This window comes from Zonotrichia leucophrys, chromosome 5 (assembly GCF_028769735.1).
Source record: "Zonotrichia leucophrys gambelii isolate GWCS_2022_RI chromosome 5, RI_Zleu_2.0, whole genome shotgun sequence".
In the NCBI taxonomy this organism is placed as follows: Eukaryota; Metazoa; Chordata; class Aves; order Passeriformes; family Passerellidae; genus Zonotrichia; species Zonotrichia leucophrys.
The window spans coordinates 58,513,193-58,531,544 of record NC_088175.1 but is presented as its reverse complement, the minus strand read 5'-3'; the positions used below and the strand labels follow the sequence as shown (position 1 = coordinate 58,531,544).

Here is an 18,352-nt window from a genome sequence, read left to right as displayed (position 1 = left end):
TGAATGCTGGGGGGAGCAGTAAAGTGTTGGAAATAAGGATTGTTAAGGAAATCATTATGTGAAAGAAGAAGTTTCCTTACCTTTTACCCTTTGCTTTCCGAAAGGGAAATCTCTTGCATTCTAATGCTCTGCTGGTATATTACTTCTGTTGGAATTTTGTAATAATACCTTAAATGGGGAATTTTTTTCTATTAAAGTTGCTACCTTTCTTTTTCCTTGATCATATCATGGTTATCTGTGTTTTATGTTGTGAGACTCGGGTCGTCCCTGCCTGGAGAGTTTTTAGCTGTTAAGTTGTTTGGAACTTCAGGTAATTCAACTTTAATTGAAGCTTATCCTGATGCTCTAGCAGGCTGCATCAGCCTGTTGTTGGGTTCTTCCAGAGAGTCAGCTTTTAATCAAACTCTTGTGCTACTTACACAGCTGTCTTTGATTTCACAAAAAACAAAAGTAACAAATTATTTTCCAGAAAAATAATCTAGGACAAGTAACACACTTGCTAAGAAAAATCAAGGAGTGTAGGAAGAAGTTTCTGCAAAAGTTTCTCCCAACCCAGGAGAAACACCAGCTCTTCTGTGTTCCTGACTCCATCCCCCTGGTTTTCTGTGCTGCAGTAATAAAGCCCTGGCTCCTGTGCCCCTCACTTGGGGATGGTTACTTCTGCATTATTTTACTCCAGAATTTCTCTCTCTGCCCCTCAGTGAGAAGAAGAGTATCAAAACAGCCAAGAGTTTTGGGAGTCTTGGAGAAAGCTGGATGTGTGGTGTAAATAAAGCTGTTTCAAAGCAGTTCTTACACAATCCATTTGTTATTTGCAAGCCAAGAGCATCCTTTAATTTTCTGTATAGAGTGAAATTAACACAGATCAGGTGGGTTTTTCTTCAAGTGCCTGTATTATGTAAGCTAAACATGCATGAGGATTAGTCAGCTGTATTTTCTATAAATATTCTCCTGAATCAAACTTGATTTTTTATTACTCTTATGTTACAGCTGTTATAATAGCAGGGTAGTCCTGCTGGTGCTGGAGGGGGATGTGTGGAGTGGAATAATTACAAATATGAGTATGTAGGGTACCAGATCCTTTCATCTCTTGGTGGGTGGAACAGGGGGAGGCCACAGCAGCCAGGAATAGCCTTTCCTCCCCAGACCACAAGAGTGACCAGTTCTGCTCTAGAACACCAGGGAATAATTAAGGTCACCCTGGAGAACCTCAGTGACTGCACATGTGACTTCTTGTGGTGTTTCCAGCAGATAAGGTTCTACTAATTTGTATACCCTGGGAAGGAGGAAAGTAGGTTCTGGCTTATCTGATCTGCAGTAGGTGCCTCTGAAAGCTTTTTTTTTTTTCTTTTTTTATTTTTATTTGTGGTGTACATAACCTGTTACTGTGTGCTCAGCTAATCCATGGGGCTGGCTGGGTGGATGTGAACATTAAAGTTTTGTGAGTGTAACATGAGGCTTTGGGGTGGCTCACTGCTGGGTTCCTGATGGTAGGAGCAACTTCAGAAAGGTAGCTAAAAAAAAAATTAATTAAAAGTAGTTCCTAATTATGAGCCAGTGATGCAAATCAGCCTTTTCTCTGAAAAATCTGGGGTCATGGCACAGATCAGGCCAGGCTGCATTTCACTGAATCACTGCAGCTCCTGTGAAGGCTGGAGGACAGTACAGGGAGCAGGGAACAAAGCAAGGAATACTAAAATTTAGTGCTGGAGAGGAGAAGGCTTGTGGTGAACACACAGGGCTGATCACTGTGCCAAGGAGTGTTCCAAAAGTGCTGGAGAAGGGAATGCTCCCTGAAGTGTTTTATGATGTAAAATGACTTCGCAAATGCAAGTTGTAAGAACAAACATTTGTCTCAGAAGCAAACTAAAAAACACCCCCAAACTGCTTATAGCCACAATTAATAACTCCAACGTACTTTTCTTATGGATAATCAAATTCACAAATGCAAAAACATTGCTTTTAATTGGGTGCAGAGATGAGATTATTTGGGACTTTGGAACTTGCTGGTTTGGATTTTCTTGCTCTGCAGGAAGACTGGCTTTGTTAAGCTGTACAACTGGTAGTGATTAGGAAGCATTTATGCCTATGGAGATGTCTTAGCCAGCAGAGTCTGAGGTGGGACTGTGTCTTTCCCTCAGAACTTCCTCCCAGGTTGCATAAACCAAACGTCTTGGATCAGTATTTTTTGTTAATCAAAGGATGGAAGCCCTTTGGTTATCCATGAGTTGCTTATTGCTGTAGCCTTTCTACTTAATTCTACTTTAGTTTTGTGTTTGTAGCTACTTAAAACATTTTCCTTCAGAAAGAAAGCAAAATCTGGTGGGAATTAATCTTCTAGCACGTGAGCCTGCCGTGAGAAGGAAGAGAGAAGAGGTTGTTTAAGCTTTTTGGTGGATTTGGCAGGAAGTGCAGGAGATTTGCTTGACCTGGGTCTCCCTTGCTGAGTGCATGGGGAAAGTTTTAACTCTAAAGATGTTAAATCCAGGCCTTCCCACTGTGTTTCTCCAGACAAACTCAAACAGGGATGTCATGGATCAACTGGATCAAGCCTTTGGGTTGGGGATGGAGCAGGTGGCTCTGCCAGCTCTGTGTTCTGTCCCTCAGAAAGCTGCTGTACATTTTTCCAAAGGAGCAGTGGGGAAAGGGAACCTTGTGGTCATTCAGGGCTTGTGGAGCTCCTGGGAATGAGGGCAACAAGGAGAAAACAGTATAAATAAAACAGTATCCTCCTTCCAGCCTCCAAGAAACCTCAGCATTAAAGGTGTTCCTTGCAATCTGCTGTAGGGATCTGTGAAGCTGTTGAAGGAGCAGCCGTGTGTTCACTGCCAGAACTCCCAACAGGAGCAGGATTAGCAAAGCTCTGGGGGTGGAGCTGCTGCTGGGACACACAATAGCTGGAGACAAGCTGAGACCTAAATTCATACTGAGTTAATGTCTGTGACACTGATAGAGCACCAGAGCACACAGTTCAAAGGAGGAAATGAACCAGGAGTATCCTGTTAGTACAGAAGTACTCCTTAGCTTTGCTGTTGCTATTTGGCAACTCTTCCCCGTGAGGCTGAGGTTTCACTGAAATTCTCAGATAAATTGCCAGTTGCAGGCAGCAGCTGCTTGTTTTCTGAAGCTGTGATGCAGAAAAATGTGCTTGAAATAATTCTTGCCTTTTTTTTATAAAGGAAATCCTTAGCCATTATTTTGCTGAACTCTTACTAGACACAAAATGAATTGTTGAGGTTGATACGAGGGAAGAGGGTGTAAAGACTATGAAGAACTGGCAGTGATATTATATAAAGGAAGACACAAATACACTTATTTTGTTGTCAGCTTTGTGTATGTTGAAGCTTTCTGTTTGGGTTTTGCTGTAAATATGTGACTTTTTCTCTTTCCCTGTGTGTTCAAGGGAGGGAGTGCTGGATGCTTCAGCAGCAGAGGGTTTTCCAGTTAGTCAGGACTGGAGTTGTGGAGCTGTGAAAAGCTCTGGGACTGGGTGTTATAAAGGTGAATAATGGAACTTTAGCCTTCATATGTGGTGGATGTCATGAAAGTTGTGGACTTGTAGCACTTCCAGGGGAATCCTTTCCATGTTGCTGATACAAGTGCTTCTGTGGCTTTGCTGAGGGCTGGAGAGTGAGGAATGTGGTTTTAAAACTGAACTTATAACATAAATCTAGTTTTGTTTCCTCTTCATATGAACCAAGAAGAGAAGTAGTGGGAACAAATTAATAAACGAAAGGTGAGACTGCTGCTTTTGGCAGCAGTGTGGGACCACACTGGCTCAGGGAAGGTGAAAATACAGTGTAAGCACAAACTGAATTTTGCTATGTGTAGTGTATGTTCTAAGGATTCTACCAAATATGGGATCAGAATGTACTTACAAGGGAGGATTTACTCAAGCCTGATTTTGCTTCTGCAGCTTTGTTGTTTAGTGAGCAGAGATGTGCTGTTTGACTCACTAAAACTATGGAAACAACTGAACTGCAGCATCTCATCTGTGTATAGCCAAGTCTGTGATTTGGGATGGTTTTCATCCAAAAATGATGAGGGGTGCTGTAGATCTGCTGGTAATAGACAAGGAAAGCAAAGTGAAATTATTCTTTTTTGTCTGGGGGAAATATTACCAGTGAAAATCAGGAGCTGTTTGGTTTTAGTCATTTGGGAGGTAGTTTGCATAGGTATGCAGAATAATTTAATTTTGTGGTGGCTTGTATTTTGATAGCATTGTAAAAAAATCAGCTACATGCAGCACCTTCAATGTCAGCTAGTAGATACCATAATTCCAAGGATGACTTCCTTGAGTTAAAGTCAAACTTTCCAAGGTACAGGTCATGATTTGGAGCTGTTGTACCAAGTAACAGAACTGTCATTTACTCTTTACCACTGTCTAGGCTGGATTATTTTTTTTTAAGCCAAAATAAACATAAACCAAAAAAGCTTGTGTAACAAGCCTTCTGACAAATAGTTCAAAGCTCGTTGCTAATCTCTGAAGTAGACAAGTCCTTGTAGTAGTACAAGTAGTACAAGACTTGTAGAAAGTAGGAGCTTGCCACAGTGGACTGTGGGAGAGAGCAAGTGTGGTCTTGCTCTCCAGACAGCCCTGAATCCAGGAGGAGGAGAGGCTTTCATTACACATCCCAGCCATGGGAAAAGCTTAATTGGAGTTTGCAGCTCATTGTATACCAAACTCTTCAGTGTTTGATGTAAATCTGTAGGAAACTGGCTTTGGTAATTATGGTGCCCATAGCCCATGCCAGCACCACTCCCTTATTTGCAAGGAATGGTGTTATCAACTGAGATAATTATCCCTGGAGGTTTCATGAAGCAGCTTGTCCCAGTGCTGCTGTCACTGAGAAGCATTTGGAAAAGCACAGGACTGCTCCTTCTGTGACCGTGTTCGCAGGGTCCCAGGATGAGGGAAGAGACGAGGATCTGACTCCATGCTTCAGAAAGCTGATTTATTATTTTATGATATATATTGCATTAAAACTATACTAAAAGAATAGAAGAAAGGATTTCATCAGAAGGCTGGCTGAGAATAACAAAAGAAAGAATCATAATAAAAGCTTCTGTCTTGGACAGAGAGTCCAAGCCAGCTGACTGTGATTGGCCATTAATTAGAAACAACCACATGAGACCAATCCCAGATGCACCTGTTGCATCCCACAGCAGCAGATAATCAATGTTTACATTTTGTCCCTGAGGCCTCTCAGCTTTTCAAGGGGAAAAATCCTAAGGAAGGGATTTTCCATAAAAGATGTCTGCGACACCATCCATGTGTGTAGGTCTGATGAACATTGGAGAACTTCCAAAGTGCCCCACACATCTGTGTGTGAGCAGGGTGCTCTCAGAAATGATGGTTCTGTCCTGTAAAATGGATCTTTTCCTAGTTTATTAGTTGGAAACAACATTTGTTCCACATTTTTTGGCGGGTGAAGGAGAGTTCCAGTTGCAGTTCTTTTGGCCTTCTTGTGAAGCAGAAAGTTGTGTGCTCATGTGCTGTTCCCTAAGCTGATCCTGGAGCTGTTGGAAGAGTGCAGAGGAGATGGGAAATGGCTCCTGCTTGTGGAGTGGCTTTGTCCGAGGAAGTGTTTGGTGATGGGGAATTTATGTCCTCAATCCGTGTCCCTTCTCCATAGGTGAAATTGATTTTTTCCTAGTTTGTTTCTTAGCTGGAAACAACATTTGTTCCAGGGTTTTTGGTAGGTGAAGGAGAGTTCCAGCTGCAGTTCCTTTGGTTGTACTGGTCTTCTTGTGAAGCCAAAAGTTGTGTGCTCATGTGCTGTTCCCTAAGCTGATCCTGGAGCTGTTGGAAGAGTGCAGAGGAGATGGGAAATGGCTCCTGCTTGTGGAGTGGCTTTGTGATGAGACAGAGTGGAAACTTTTTCAGAGTAGAAATCCATTTTTGTGAAATGTACATCTTTGAGTTAAGTCTGTAGTTTGAAAACATAGCTAGTCACCAAACACTTTACGGGAACTGTTTGGTGATGGGGATTTTGTGTCCTCAGTCCTTGTCCCTTCTCCATAGGTGACTCCATCCTGTTGCTGCTCAGAGGAAGGCACTTGGTGCTCACCCAGGCTCTGCTCAGTGGGAGGAAGAGCAGAGAGTGATGGAGAGGAGAGGGCAGGGCAGCTTTTTGTTGTAGCTCTTTGTGCCTGTGCTTAGAAAAGCTGACTGAGCAAGGTGTGGGCAGCTATTCCTCCTGCAGGGTGCTGAATCCAGCTGTGTCCTGTGGGGAAGGGAGGCAGGGACAGGCAGGGCTGTGGAGCTGCCCAGGAGCAGGGCATGGCAGGTGGGAGGGAGCTGCCATGGCTGGCAGGATCCCAGGGGGAAGCAAAGGTGTGGCTGCAGTGCCATGGAAAGGGTTAATTTGTGGGGAACAACTTGAGAGGCCTGGCCTAGGAAAAATGAAGGCGTCTGCTGGTTGTGGAAAGAGGCAACTTCTCACACCCTCCTATTTTTCCCCCTTTTAAAACATGTGTGTGTCCCTAGGAATTGTCCCAGCTCTTTCTACCACTGTTGGGTCAAAATCACACTTGAAGATCTGTAATTGAAGCATAACAAATCATAAAACTACCACTCAATTCCTCCTGCCCTTTGTGGAAAGGAAATGTAGAAATGGGCACAAGGAAAACCTTCTTGAGAATTTATCAGTGCTAAGCAGGGTGAATGAGTTCAGCATTCACTTTGCTTGTATTTCCTTCATATTTGAAGACTCCAAGAGGTCTTTTAACCTTGAGCTTCTTTATTTATGTATTTTAAAAGTAATTAAACCCCACAAAGACCTGAATTGAAATAGAGTGGACTTTCCCAGTTCAAATTGTGTTCTGAAAATGAGGGAAAACCCCCCCAGACAATAAAACCTCACTTGCCTGGCTTTAACTTCCAGTGGAACTGCTTTAACTGTTTAGCAGTTAGACAAGTATAGTACAGGATATAAAGCTAGCAATGGTAATCTACAGTAGTTATATATTATTTCTGAGGGAATTGTTACTTTTTTAGGTTTCCAGATAAAAATACTTGTAGAAAGAAGTAGTCTTCAACAAGTTAAAACTTGCTGGCATGTTCCTGATAATATGTCTTTGAAAGAAGGCATGTGCATATACCCAGGGAGATTCAAGTGCAGAACCAATAATTATAATAATTATATAAATAATTTTAAATAAATAAATATGTATATAAAGATATATTTATATAAATAAAAATAAATAATACATATAATAATAAGAATGCAAATAGCTCCTATTTGAAGTGCTGGTATTTAAGTTGTGTGTGGAACATTTTGATGTATCTTTCTAGAGATTGGTCTCTTGTGATGAGGATCCACAGGCTGCACTTCTCTGGAGTAGAGTTAATAACAAATTTCCAGGGTGCAAGTAGGCCTGGCATGAAATAGTAGTGATTTACTCCTGTTGGTTTTGTGCTGTGTTAGGGAATCTCCTTTAATATTCCAGAAAGACCCAATGGTCTTTCCTATGAAAATGGGAGTGAGAGGACAAGTTCAGCTGGAAGTGTCTCATCTCTCTCTGTGCCTTTAGCATCATGTATTAAATGTGCATTTTTTAAATGTCTGGGTTTTAAGTTCTAGAGCAGTGAGATTTGAGATAATTTTTATCTTAAATCTGTTCTGGCTTGTGCTCAGTCATTCAGCAGTCCTGCCCTTGGGATTCCTACAAGGGTGGGAGGCTCTCCAAGTGCATTCTCCAGTTACACAAATACACAGGATGTAATATTTGTATCATTATCATTGCATACACAGGATGTAATGATAAAAAAGTATTCTGGTTTACTGCATCGCTGCCTCTTTCCTTTTCATATTCTTTCTCTGCCTGCAGTGTTAACCTGTAATAATAAAGATTATAGGAGAGGGATACATGAAATCAGTGTAGAACAGACCTCACCAGTAAGACAGAAGAGATTTATCAGTGGAATAACATCTGTAGTTTCTTGGGCAAAAGTCTGAAATCACTGAGGATCAGGAATAGAAGATTCAATAAAGCCCTGAAAGCTCTTCCAGCTGAGAGTTGGCAGGAATGGTGGTGAAAACCTGACCTGAATCTTGGGGGTGAGGTGGTGGTGAATTCCATGCTTGTCACTGCAAAGAAATTTCCAGTTGATCCTTCCCTGGGGAAGGAGCTCTGTCCCCCTGAGGCTTCAGACTTCTCTGAATAATTAATCCATTGGGTCTGTGTCCTCAGGGAGAGATGAAAGAACTGTCAAGGGCTCCTGTGTTACACCTGATAAAGAAAGTCATTAGTGAGGCTGAGATAGTCCATAAATTAAAAACACTTGCATCCTCTTTCCTTAATAATTAATAGATGAAGCCTTTAGGATTAAAGTTTTGTAAAAAATAGGGGAGACATAACTAGAAAAGCATTCTGAGTAAAATTCCTTTCTCATAGTTTTACTTGCCCCTAAATTACTTTAGTTTTCCATGTTACCCCTGTTTTTCCTCCAGTCCTGCATGAGATGTGGGCAGATGGGTGGTAGGATAAAAACATTTTAGAACTGTTCATATTCTGAAGTTGAAGTGAAGATGTAGAGTTTGTTCTTCTACATTCCTTTGATTCTAGAGGTGAAGAAATTCTGTGTGGCTGAAAAACTGAGTATTTAATTTGTAGTTAATTACCTTTTAAATGCGAATAAAATTTCAACTATTGGTAGCTAAAGAATGTTTGAATGCTCAATTCAGGAAGCAAAACTTAACCTGATACTTTTTTTTTGTTTTGCCCCATGCATTTGATGATACCAGAATATTGTGGCCAAATCACCTCTCTCTCCTTTGCTGTATTCCAAGCTGGTGGTGTTTTATGCTAAACTTTTTTCCTGTATTTCCAGGTACAATGGATCCCTCCCTAATGGCGACAGGGGCCGCAGGAAAAGCAGATTTGCCCTTTATAAACGATCAAGAGCAAGTGGAGTTAAACCCAGCTCTGTCCATGTCGTCTCTACTCCTCAGACTTCAAAGGTATGTGACAATGACAAATCCTGGTTTTTGATGATCCTGAGTGGAGAGGAACTCAGGGATTGCTGCTGATTTACCTTGCTGCCAGTTTATTCTGTGTTTGGAGGATACTTCTGTTTAATGAAGAGGCTGCAGTGGATTTGCTTTCTGGGGTATATAGCTTTAATCCAGTTACCTGTTTAAAATAGTCTGGAAGCTCAGGTGTGAGAAAATCTGACCTTCCTGCCCCTGTTCAGAAATCTGGCTGTCAGTGCTGACTGTTTTATCTGAGCCATAGAAGTAAGTACATGGGTTAAAAACACAAGTATTTTAGTTTCTTTCTCACTGGAGTGATATTTCTTTCCTCTTCAGTAAGATAACTGACATGCTATAAAAAATGTTCTGATCCCTTTGGGCCTTTCATTTTTCTTGCTAATAATGATGCTGTGCAAATTTTTACCTGGAGTTGAGTGTGGGTGAAGGAGGAAAAGCAGCAAAGTTAATACATTAACACAATAACATGTTAATATATTAGCATGTTCTATACTAATGTATAGAACTGTCCAGGTCAGAGTACTGGTGGTGGAATGTATTTCAGGCTGCAAAAGCTCTTCCTATCTCCATTCTCAAAGCCTTTTTCTTAAAGCAAGAAGTGAGTAGAGTTTATTGCAAACTGGAGGAGGAGTTAAGTGGTGGCACTCACACAGGAGGATGGTTTGTATGAAATGTACCTCACTAAAATATCTCTTGGAACAGAGAGCAAAAACCTACACTGTGCTCAGAAATGTACCAAGAGAAGAATGTTGTTTAATACCTAGTATGGGATTGTTTTATTTTCTAATACACAGTATATGCCTGAACTTACCAAAATACACAATAACAGAGCTTGTTCTCTTTAAACAGTATAGGGCTTGCCTGCTGCAGATAAATGTGGAGTCTTTTGGCTTAAAAGTTACAGGAAATATTTTACAGTGTTTTTGTTATCAAAATGAAAGCTTTTGTGAGTTAAATCTTCCTGATGAAATCAACCTTCACAATAGAGCTGTAGTATATGTTGATAATTCTGGTTTGTTGCTTAAAATGTAACAAATAAGGAAAAAATGTGTTTTACATAGTGGATGAAAATATACACATGTTCTCACTGGATGATCTTAAGCATTTGGACTGCAGATTGTATTTCAGCATTTGAGTTGCAAAATATTTAAACACCTGGCAGACACCACAAGGAATCTGGTTAATGTTCATCTGTGGTGTTATTGTAGTGCAGATAAAATATGTGTGCTGTACAAATTAGTGCCCTTATAAAGATAGCAGAGGATCTGGGACGTTAAAGCCTTTCCTCTGAGCATTTGGATTTGGGTGGATGTGTCAAGTTGAATGCATTTTGCACTTTCTCTGAACCCTTAGAAAGGAGCTTTTGTGTATTTGTGCTGCTGTCTGGGGCAGGGCTGGTGGATGTGTGCCAGAACAGTGGTGCAGTGGCTCTCAGTGAGTGCTCTTCCCATGCACTGAAAGGACACTTAGATTTTTAAAGATGCTGTCATCAGCTTTTCTCACATCTTAGGCACTGAATTGTTTTTCTGAGAATTGTTTCTGCATGTAACTTGTGTAAATGCCTGAAGAAACATGGGCTAATAAAGAGTGAGCTGCTTAGTTCTTAGAAAACAATGGGCAACTTGACCTCAAAAGTTTAGTTGTGCTCTCAGTCTTTCAGTTTTGTATTTAAGAAAGACAAACCAGCAGAAACTTTTACTTCATAGGATGTTAACAAGTTTCCTCCCTTTACATCCTTCATTTTACCTTTCCAGCTACCAATTTTCTGTTTTGTTCTGCTTTTCTGTCACTGTACACTGAACCTGTGGGTAAAATCAAGTGTAGGGCACTGATGCTTTTTGGGGGGTGGATTCAGCAGAGGAGGGAGAAGCCCTGACTGCCTCCATTGGTGTTGTCTCTGACAAACAGAGGCTGGAACAAGGTGCATGGCTGTTTTGTGCTGATTGCATTAATGCAGCAGCTCAAGAACTGTGGCTGTCACCAATTTTAAGTTTGTGTGTCAGCCTGAACACTGCAATAGATGGAGAGAGGATGCTTGTCATGTTCCATTGTCCCTGCTGTGCAGGTGTCAAGGACAGCTGGGGTAGCAATGGCTTCAGTAGTAAATTTAGCTGAGCTAATTGCATATGAATCACTGCCTTTTGTTTTTTTCCACTGAGCGCTTGTTTTTTGCCACTCTGCCTTCTGAGGTGCTGAAGAAAATTCAGAAATATTTCCCTTCTGAGGATATATGAGTATATTTAGGGGAAAAGCAGTGTATAGGATAGTAAGTCTCAAGTTTTTTCAGAGTTGTCATTGTTAAAATACAGAGGAATCTCTTCGACATTATGCACTGGACTTTAAAACCTATTTAATGAACTCTGGTTTTAGGCACCATTCAGTAGATTTTGTGTTTTCCCCTATTTGATTTTTCCAGCATTGTCAAAATCGGTTTTACTGTAAGAAAGAGCTTAAAATTCTTCTGCTGTCCTAAGCTTGTCTGTGTGGACATGTCTGGGATAGGGCTTTGGGGAATGGAGTGTGAGTCTTCATTAACTGAGTATGGATCTTTCTCAAGATTTTAATAATCTCCTTTGCTGAATTAGAGTTTCTTTCAAAATCATCCCATTACAGAGGCCATTCCTTGCCTCTTGACCTGGGTCTGATGATGAAGAGGAAGGTTTATCAGTCACTGTAACAGAATTTGTGAAAACCTTTCTCTGACTACCAAACTCACAGGTGTAAATTTGCTGTTGGCTCATCATAACATAGTTAGGGTTGGTGATTTTTATTTTCAAGCTATTGGAGCTGTTTAACAAAGTCAGAAGCCAGTTGTAATGTTTATTTCATTTAGTTGAGCTGTGTTCACTGTTGTTTTCATGCACAATATTTAATGCTGTGAAACTCCAGTCAGTGTCTGCTGGTGTCTGAAATGATTTCAGGATTTACTTGGGCAGAAATTTTCCAGTAAGTGCTGAACTTCAGGTGAGAGTGGGATTTAGAATAATCACCTGTGGGAATGATGGGTTGCTGAACTGGACTTCACTGGGTTTTGGGAGGAATAGGGGAGACTTTCATAAGGGTTTTTGTGTTTTGGGGGTTTGTGACCTTTTTTGTAGTTGGAGATATTTGAGTCTTAACAGGGAAAGAGGTGTCTGACTGAAAATAAAACTGGTTTAATACCACTGTGGAATAATATTTGAGGACACTGATTTTCTTGCAGATCTTAAGCAGGTCAATAATATGCTGTGGAAATAAAACTGTATGATCCCAATTCCTGCAAAGTGTGGATGTTCCTGTTCCAGTCCACATCCAATCTCTTGATTCAGTGCATCCCTAGGTTAACACTTTGCCCTGTATAAGCACAGGAGAATCTTCCCTCCTCATTGTTCCTCTTCATGACCACCCCTGGCTTCTTGCTGGATGTTTTTACTTGGGATTCTTTTTGTGGAACAGTGGGAGAGAACTGCCCCAGTCCCATATGAGAGGGCTGCTGGCAGCTGGTGTGAGCACTGAGCTCACTGGTGTTACTGGGAACTCTGATCTTGGAATCCCACATGACTTTGGCTCTGCGAGCATTTGCATTTCTCTGTTGGCTTCTGATGCTTCAAAATTATTTCCATGGGCGTGAAGATTAGAGAAATGAAGAAGGGGCTTCATGTACATTTGAATTACCTGAAGTATGGCATTAGGAAGCAGGAATTGTTGACAGTAATTTTACTCTGGAAATGTGACTGAATTTCCTTGTTACAGCATGGATGGTAATTGAGAATATGGGCGAAAGAATATAACTGCTGAGCACTGGAAGTGTTCCTTTTTAACAAGGGAATGTTGGGCTTTCCTAAGTGATTGCATGTGTAATAGTGACTCCAGAAAAGATTCCAAATACCTTTTGAATTGCTGAAGACTTGAAAAACCCCACCTTTAAAACCTTTTTATGGCTGTGTCTTGGTATTTATTATGTCTGTCTTTCTTAGGATCAAAGTTTCCTTTGGTAACCTGTGGTAGATAAAGGCAACCTATTTTCTCCCCTATGAAATTACTATTTCAAGCTGACTGAGGAAGATCTCTCTTGACTTCCAAGTCCAATTACCTGCCGAGTTGGCTTCTGCTTTGTGCTATCACAACAGCAGCTTGGATAGTCACTGCCTGGGTTCCTGCAGCTCTAATCAAGTTTCCTGCTGCTGCTGGAGAAGAACAAAACACAGCCATACGAATAATTATTAGGTCGGGGAGAGAGCTGCAATTTGTGCTTTGAGTGACGAGAGAAAATGAAAGTATAGGATTCTTGTGATTAGTGATCTACTGTAGATATTGCATCTGCTTTGACGTCCTTTGAATTGGGAGTAAAAAGGCCACAAATCCTCTTGGCACTGACAGCTTTTTGGTGTTCATGCTGAATGAGAGCTGTAGAGCTCAGCTGCTGTCAGGAGGATGCTGTGTCTGTCAGTGGCTTCTCTCTTTCCTGTTGGGCTTATTTATGGTCTAATCAGTTCATGGAGCACTAATTTGTTCTGAAGGAACTTAATGGCATAGGTGTCTCAAGAGCCCTGGCTTGTGCAGAAGCAGCTTTTTCTTGGCTCATCAGACTGAGTCTGCTTGAATAATAGTTTCCTTGGTGTAATGTCCTTTTCTTCTATTAAATGAGCATCATCTGAACGTGTTAACTCCCCACCCCTTTGCCCTTGCAAATAGCAGGGAATGGTTAGGCAGGAGAAGATGGTTACACCAGTTTCACTGGTGGGCTGAATAAATAACAACCCTTACTTGGTTTGAAACCCTCCCTCCTGAGCCTTTGGGTCCGTGTCAAAGGTTTTGGAAAATCATTTTATAGTGTTTTCTAACAAAACCCAGATGTTTAGTGAAGGAAGGGGAATTAAAAATTGCTGAGGTCTACAACAATTATTTTTTTATGACTTAATGTTGCTTTTTGTTTTCATGCTCTCCCTTCAGAGGATAAAAAAAAGATCAAAAAAATGCTTTCCTTGTAAACTCTCTTTAAACTACATCTGCTCTAAATCAATATTTTAGAGCAGATTCTACTTGAATGTGGTGCCCTTTGAAAGCAGAGGAGGATGCAGTGATCACCAGGCTGGTGTCAAGAAATTGGGGAACATTTCATTTCCCCATAAGCTTCCCTTGGCTTCCTGCAGGGAGCCAGGCTGTGGGAGCACTGCTGTGCAGGATCTGTCACTTTGCAGCTTCCTTGGCCATGTCAGAAATAACCCGGGGGCTTTGGGCTTGTGACAATGCAGAACCAGGGAAAGGAGAGGCTGCATCTCAGCTGAGGTTTAAATGTTGTAGTGTAAGGTCAGACACTGCAAATCCTGCTGCCCATCATGGAATGTGCTGGATTTCTTTGTGCCACGGGAAAAGTGACGAGTAGGATTTGTACTGGAGATGGCAGAGCCACTTCTTTCACTGGAAGATGAAAATTTCACAGCTTGAGCTTAATGTAGCATGACTTGTTTAAAACTGTCTTGTTCCAGTTTGACTGGTTCCTGCATGCTTCCCCAGAATTTAGAGTGGAAATTTTGGACCACCTGCTGTAGTGGTGAAGCTCTGTCCTGTTTCATATTTATTCTGCTTGGACCCTCAATTGGCTGGAATGAACCTGGTTTTAGAATTGCATGTCTCCTGAGAGCTGGGCTGCTCTGAGCTTCCTAAAGGTCAGGAAAAATCCCCAATCTGGTGTGGATCAAATGAAGCTGGATGGCCTGAGCACAGTATTGCTGCCTGTGTGCTGGTACTGCCTTTGGAACTTGTTGGGGATAACACACCCTGCAAGCTGGCAGTACTGAGGAGATTCTCTTTGGAATATTAGGGTGGTGGGGATCTGCTGTGGTGTTCAGGGTTGGGTGGGCTGTGCTGGAGCCCAGCTGGGAGCAGCCTGAGGGCTGCAGAGCCTTGTACACAACTGTGAGAGCTGGGACTGTCAGCAGCTCTAATACAGGAATTCCTTCTCTCTGAAAAGGTTGTTTCATGCTCAAAAGAAAGAGCCATGACAAGGGGAATGTGGCAGCTGATAATGGATATGCTTTTTCTGTTATCTCAAACCAAATTGTCTTAAATGGATGGAACATTGTGTTTTGGAAAAGTCAGGTAGTGTGTACTCAGAGTATGGAATTGCTCTCCTGGAACAGGGGAGTTGGAACTGCATCAAAGAGGAGATGAGGCTTCTCTGCTTCAAGGCTTCGTTGAGAGGGGCAATTATTTTGAAAACACAGAAAGCAATTGAAGCATCATGGGCCAACAGCAACTTTCCAAAGAAACAAACAGCTGCTACTCCTGTTTTACAAATTAGAAAATACTTGTTTTCCAGAGTGCTTAGAGATTTTGTTGATGGAAAGAACAAAATCTAAATATTTCTCTTTCGGGGAGTCTCTTATGACTCCATCTGTAAAATGAGTAATGTTATCTGTTTGCCAAGAGAAGAACTAAGAGGGGTGACTCTCTTGTGACATTCAAAGATTGCTCTTTCTACTCTGTAGGTCTCTTGTCTGAGACGTGTTTATGCTTTCTTTTGGGTGTAGATTTACTTTGTTTTGAGATCCTGCTGGTTTGTTCCTATTCAACACCACAGACCTCACAAATATTTTAGGAGAAAGCAGGGAGTACTTTATCCTGATAATCTCTTTAGAAGGGATGTATCCCCAGCAAAGTGCTTATTGGCTGCATGCTCCAAGCCCTTCAGCTCTGCTTGCAGAAATTCTCTGGCAGTCATAAAGCAATCCAGAATTCTTCAGCACTGTGGCTTTGCTTCTACAAGATCATTATCTTTTTTTTTTTGATCATCCCTGAGGTGTCCTTTATGAAAACAAACGAGTCCAGCCACTGGACCTACATCAGAGCTCGTACTGAGGTGACCTCTGTGTCAGACCCTGTGTGTTCTGTACAGACTTGCCGTGAAATTCTGCATGTCTCTTGTCCACAGTGATTCTGCCAGTTCTTCAAGAAGTTCTGGACTCTGCAGATGCCTGCTGTGAGATAATGCTTGTGGTAATCTATACTTTGGGCTTCTAATTTCAGTAGCAGCAGATCCCTATCGCTTTGACTTGAGGAAGCTCATTAAAGGCCCAGCACTCTCAGCTTGCTCTGTGCAGCCTTCCCCCAGCTCTGAGGGATCTCCCTTCCCCTGAGTTCCCCACAGCCAGGGGATGGTGGATGCTTTCTTCTCTGCCTTTTGGTACCAGGGAGGGGTATCACTCCCTGGCCATCTGAAAACCTCCGGGCTTGGTGCCCCAAGCTGAGGATTGCACATTTCCTGGGAGCTGTGGCCTGAGGACAAGGCCAGTGTCTGAGCAGGGATCTGTCTCAAGCTGGGGTCATCCTGAATTGTTGCCCTCTCAGCCTTGGATGTTGACAACAACTACCACTTTTGTGGTCCTAGAGATTTTTCTCTGGGAAATATCTTAAGGATAATTCCCTTAAGGAAGTTCCCTTAAGGACCCTCTCCTTGTAAATTTAAGATACTGAGAGACATGTTCCTTTCTCTTTTGCCCTAACCCCAGGATAAGAAAAGGGGAAGCAAGTACAAGTTTGATTTCTATGTATTTAGTTTTCTTTCATGAAGCTCATGTGGCCAAAGAAGCTCTGTTTCTTGTGGCTGTAGCTGCACAAATCTGTTTCTCCTCCCAGACTTCACAACTGATGGAAGGCTTAGTTGACAAAACACTCCCAGTTTGCAGCTTGGAAAACTCCTGTGTCTAAAACAATTCTGTTCAGCATTGGTCAGGGGTGTTCTTGAGCAGGGGAATCTGAAAAGAATGTGGAACTTCCCTGGTGAGATAAACCACATTTTATACTTGCACTACAGCAATGCAGATTTCTAGGTTTTATTGCTAACCTCAAATCCCAGAGAAGTTTAACAGAGAAGATGCTTTGTTTTGAAGTATCAGATGACCTCTGAAAATCAGGGCTTTGTGGGACCAGAGCATGCACATTTACACTGAGGTGACCAGGGAATTTCTGAACCTGTAGCAGCTTGCTTGTTCTGCAGCTCTTTGGGAAATTCAGTGGAAGCTGTTCTTTGGGTGGTGAGTTAAAGCCTCTGAGGATCAGAGTTTGTTCTTTTCCCCAGATAGTCCTCTTCGTAACAGTGCTGCTGCTGTTTTTCAGCTTTATTTCAGCTGCATGAGTCCAGAATTCCAGAAGAGGCAATTAAATCATATTCAGGGAAGGTGAGGGAGAGCTGCTTTTTTGTGCTTGAGGTTTTTAGAGTTTGTATTACTAAAGCAGAACTTCTGTACTTCATAAATGCAAATAAAATTGTGTGAATGATCAAGAAACCCTTCAGTGGTTATGGGCTGATTTCTGTAATTTGTAACTTTGAGGCAATGGACTTTAAATATACAGGCCAAACTAGTTTTGAATTTTCTACAAAGGTTTGGAGGAAATGTTGAATAGGACTGTGAGAGCAAGTGCACAAAAGCTGGAAGGGGGCCTGAAAGAAGTTTTGAGGAGACTTTGTGGATTACTTTTTACTTTCAGCCTTCCTGTAATGGCATTTGCCATTATAAACTTTGGACAAGAGACAACAGTGTGAAACATGCACAAGTTTTTCCTCCTCTCTGTTATCTCTACATTAGCATTTGGTTTTCCACACCTCTGTCTCTTCTCCAGCCCACCAAAGAATCTTCCAGTGCTGAAGGTCAGGATTGAGGCAGGGAGGACAAAGCTGACCTTGCTTCAGCTGCTCCCAGATTGTTCCCAAGGAAAAGCTGGCCTTGGAAAGCTGGATTGTGAAACTTGCAAAAAAGCACATCAAGTGTTCTCCCTAACTCATCCCCCCCTCCTCCTCCAAGCTTTCTCAAATCTTTGTTTAGTGTTTTGTCACAAAAATTTGACTGTTGCTACTTGAGTATAATAAATAAACTGCAGAAGTCAAAACAAAGTGTTTGCAATTTTGTTCGAGAGACAGCCCATGCTGAATGTCTTAAAATATCCCTGTGTTATGATCTTGCCTGTTACTGGAAACACTCTCTCTAACTCTCCTTTTCTTTGGTTAAAAATACCTTGGTTATTTAATGTTGTCTCTTGGTATCTTTGCACTGTAGTAGCAAATACTGCTGGGGTTGAAAGTGTCACTGTGCCATTATGGAATGAATATAAAAACAAGACTCTTTCTGAGGAACCTTTTTTTCGTCTCCAGATGAAGATGCACTTGCTAAATTTAGAGGTAGGGCTCTGATTTTTCTCTGACTGCTGAGAAATTCTGTGTAGGAATCCTCTGATTAAAATTGAGCCATAATGCTAAATAAAAATCTGTATGTGCATTCCAAACACAGCATGCCAAGGGAGAACACCATCACCCAGTGTGGCTCTGTGAATGCACTGAGGTTTTCCCAGGCTGAAGAAGTAATTGGTTTTTACTTGGT

The 18,352-nt window shown here is 41.7% G+C and overlaps 1 protein-coding gene across 1 annotated transcript in view; it reads left to right on the top strand.

The window, feature by feature from the left end:
- PELI2 (pellino E3 ubiquitin protein ligase family member 2) overlaps positions 1-18,352 on the top strand; it is a 66,362-nt gene that overhangs the window by 16,694 nt on the left and 31,316 nt on the right. Inside the window, exon 2 of the mRNA XM_064715869.1 lies at positions 8,837-8,966. Coding sequence (XP_064571939.1) covers positions 8,837-8,966 — 130 coding nt within the window. The remainder of the gene's footprint in view (positions 1-8,836; positions 8,967-18,352) is intronic.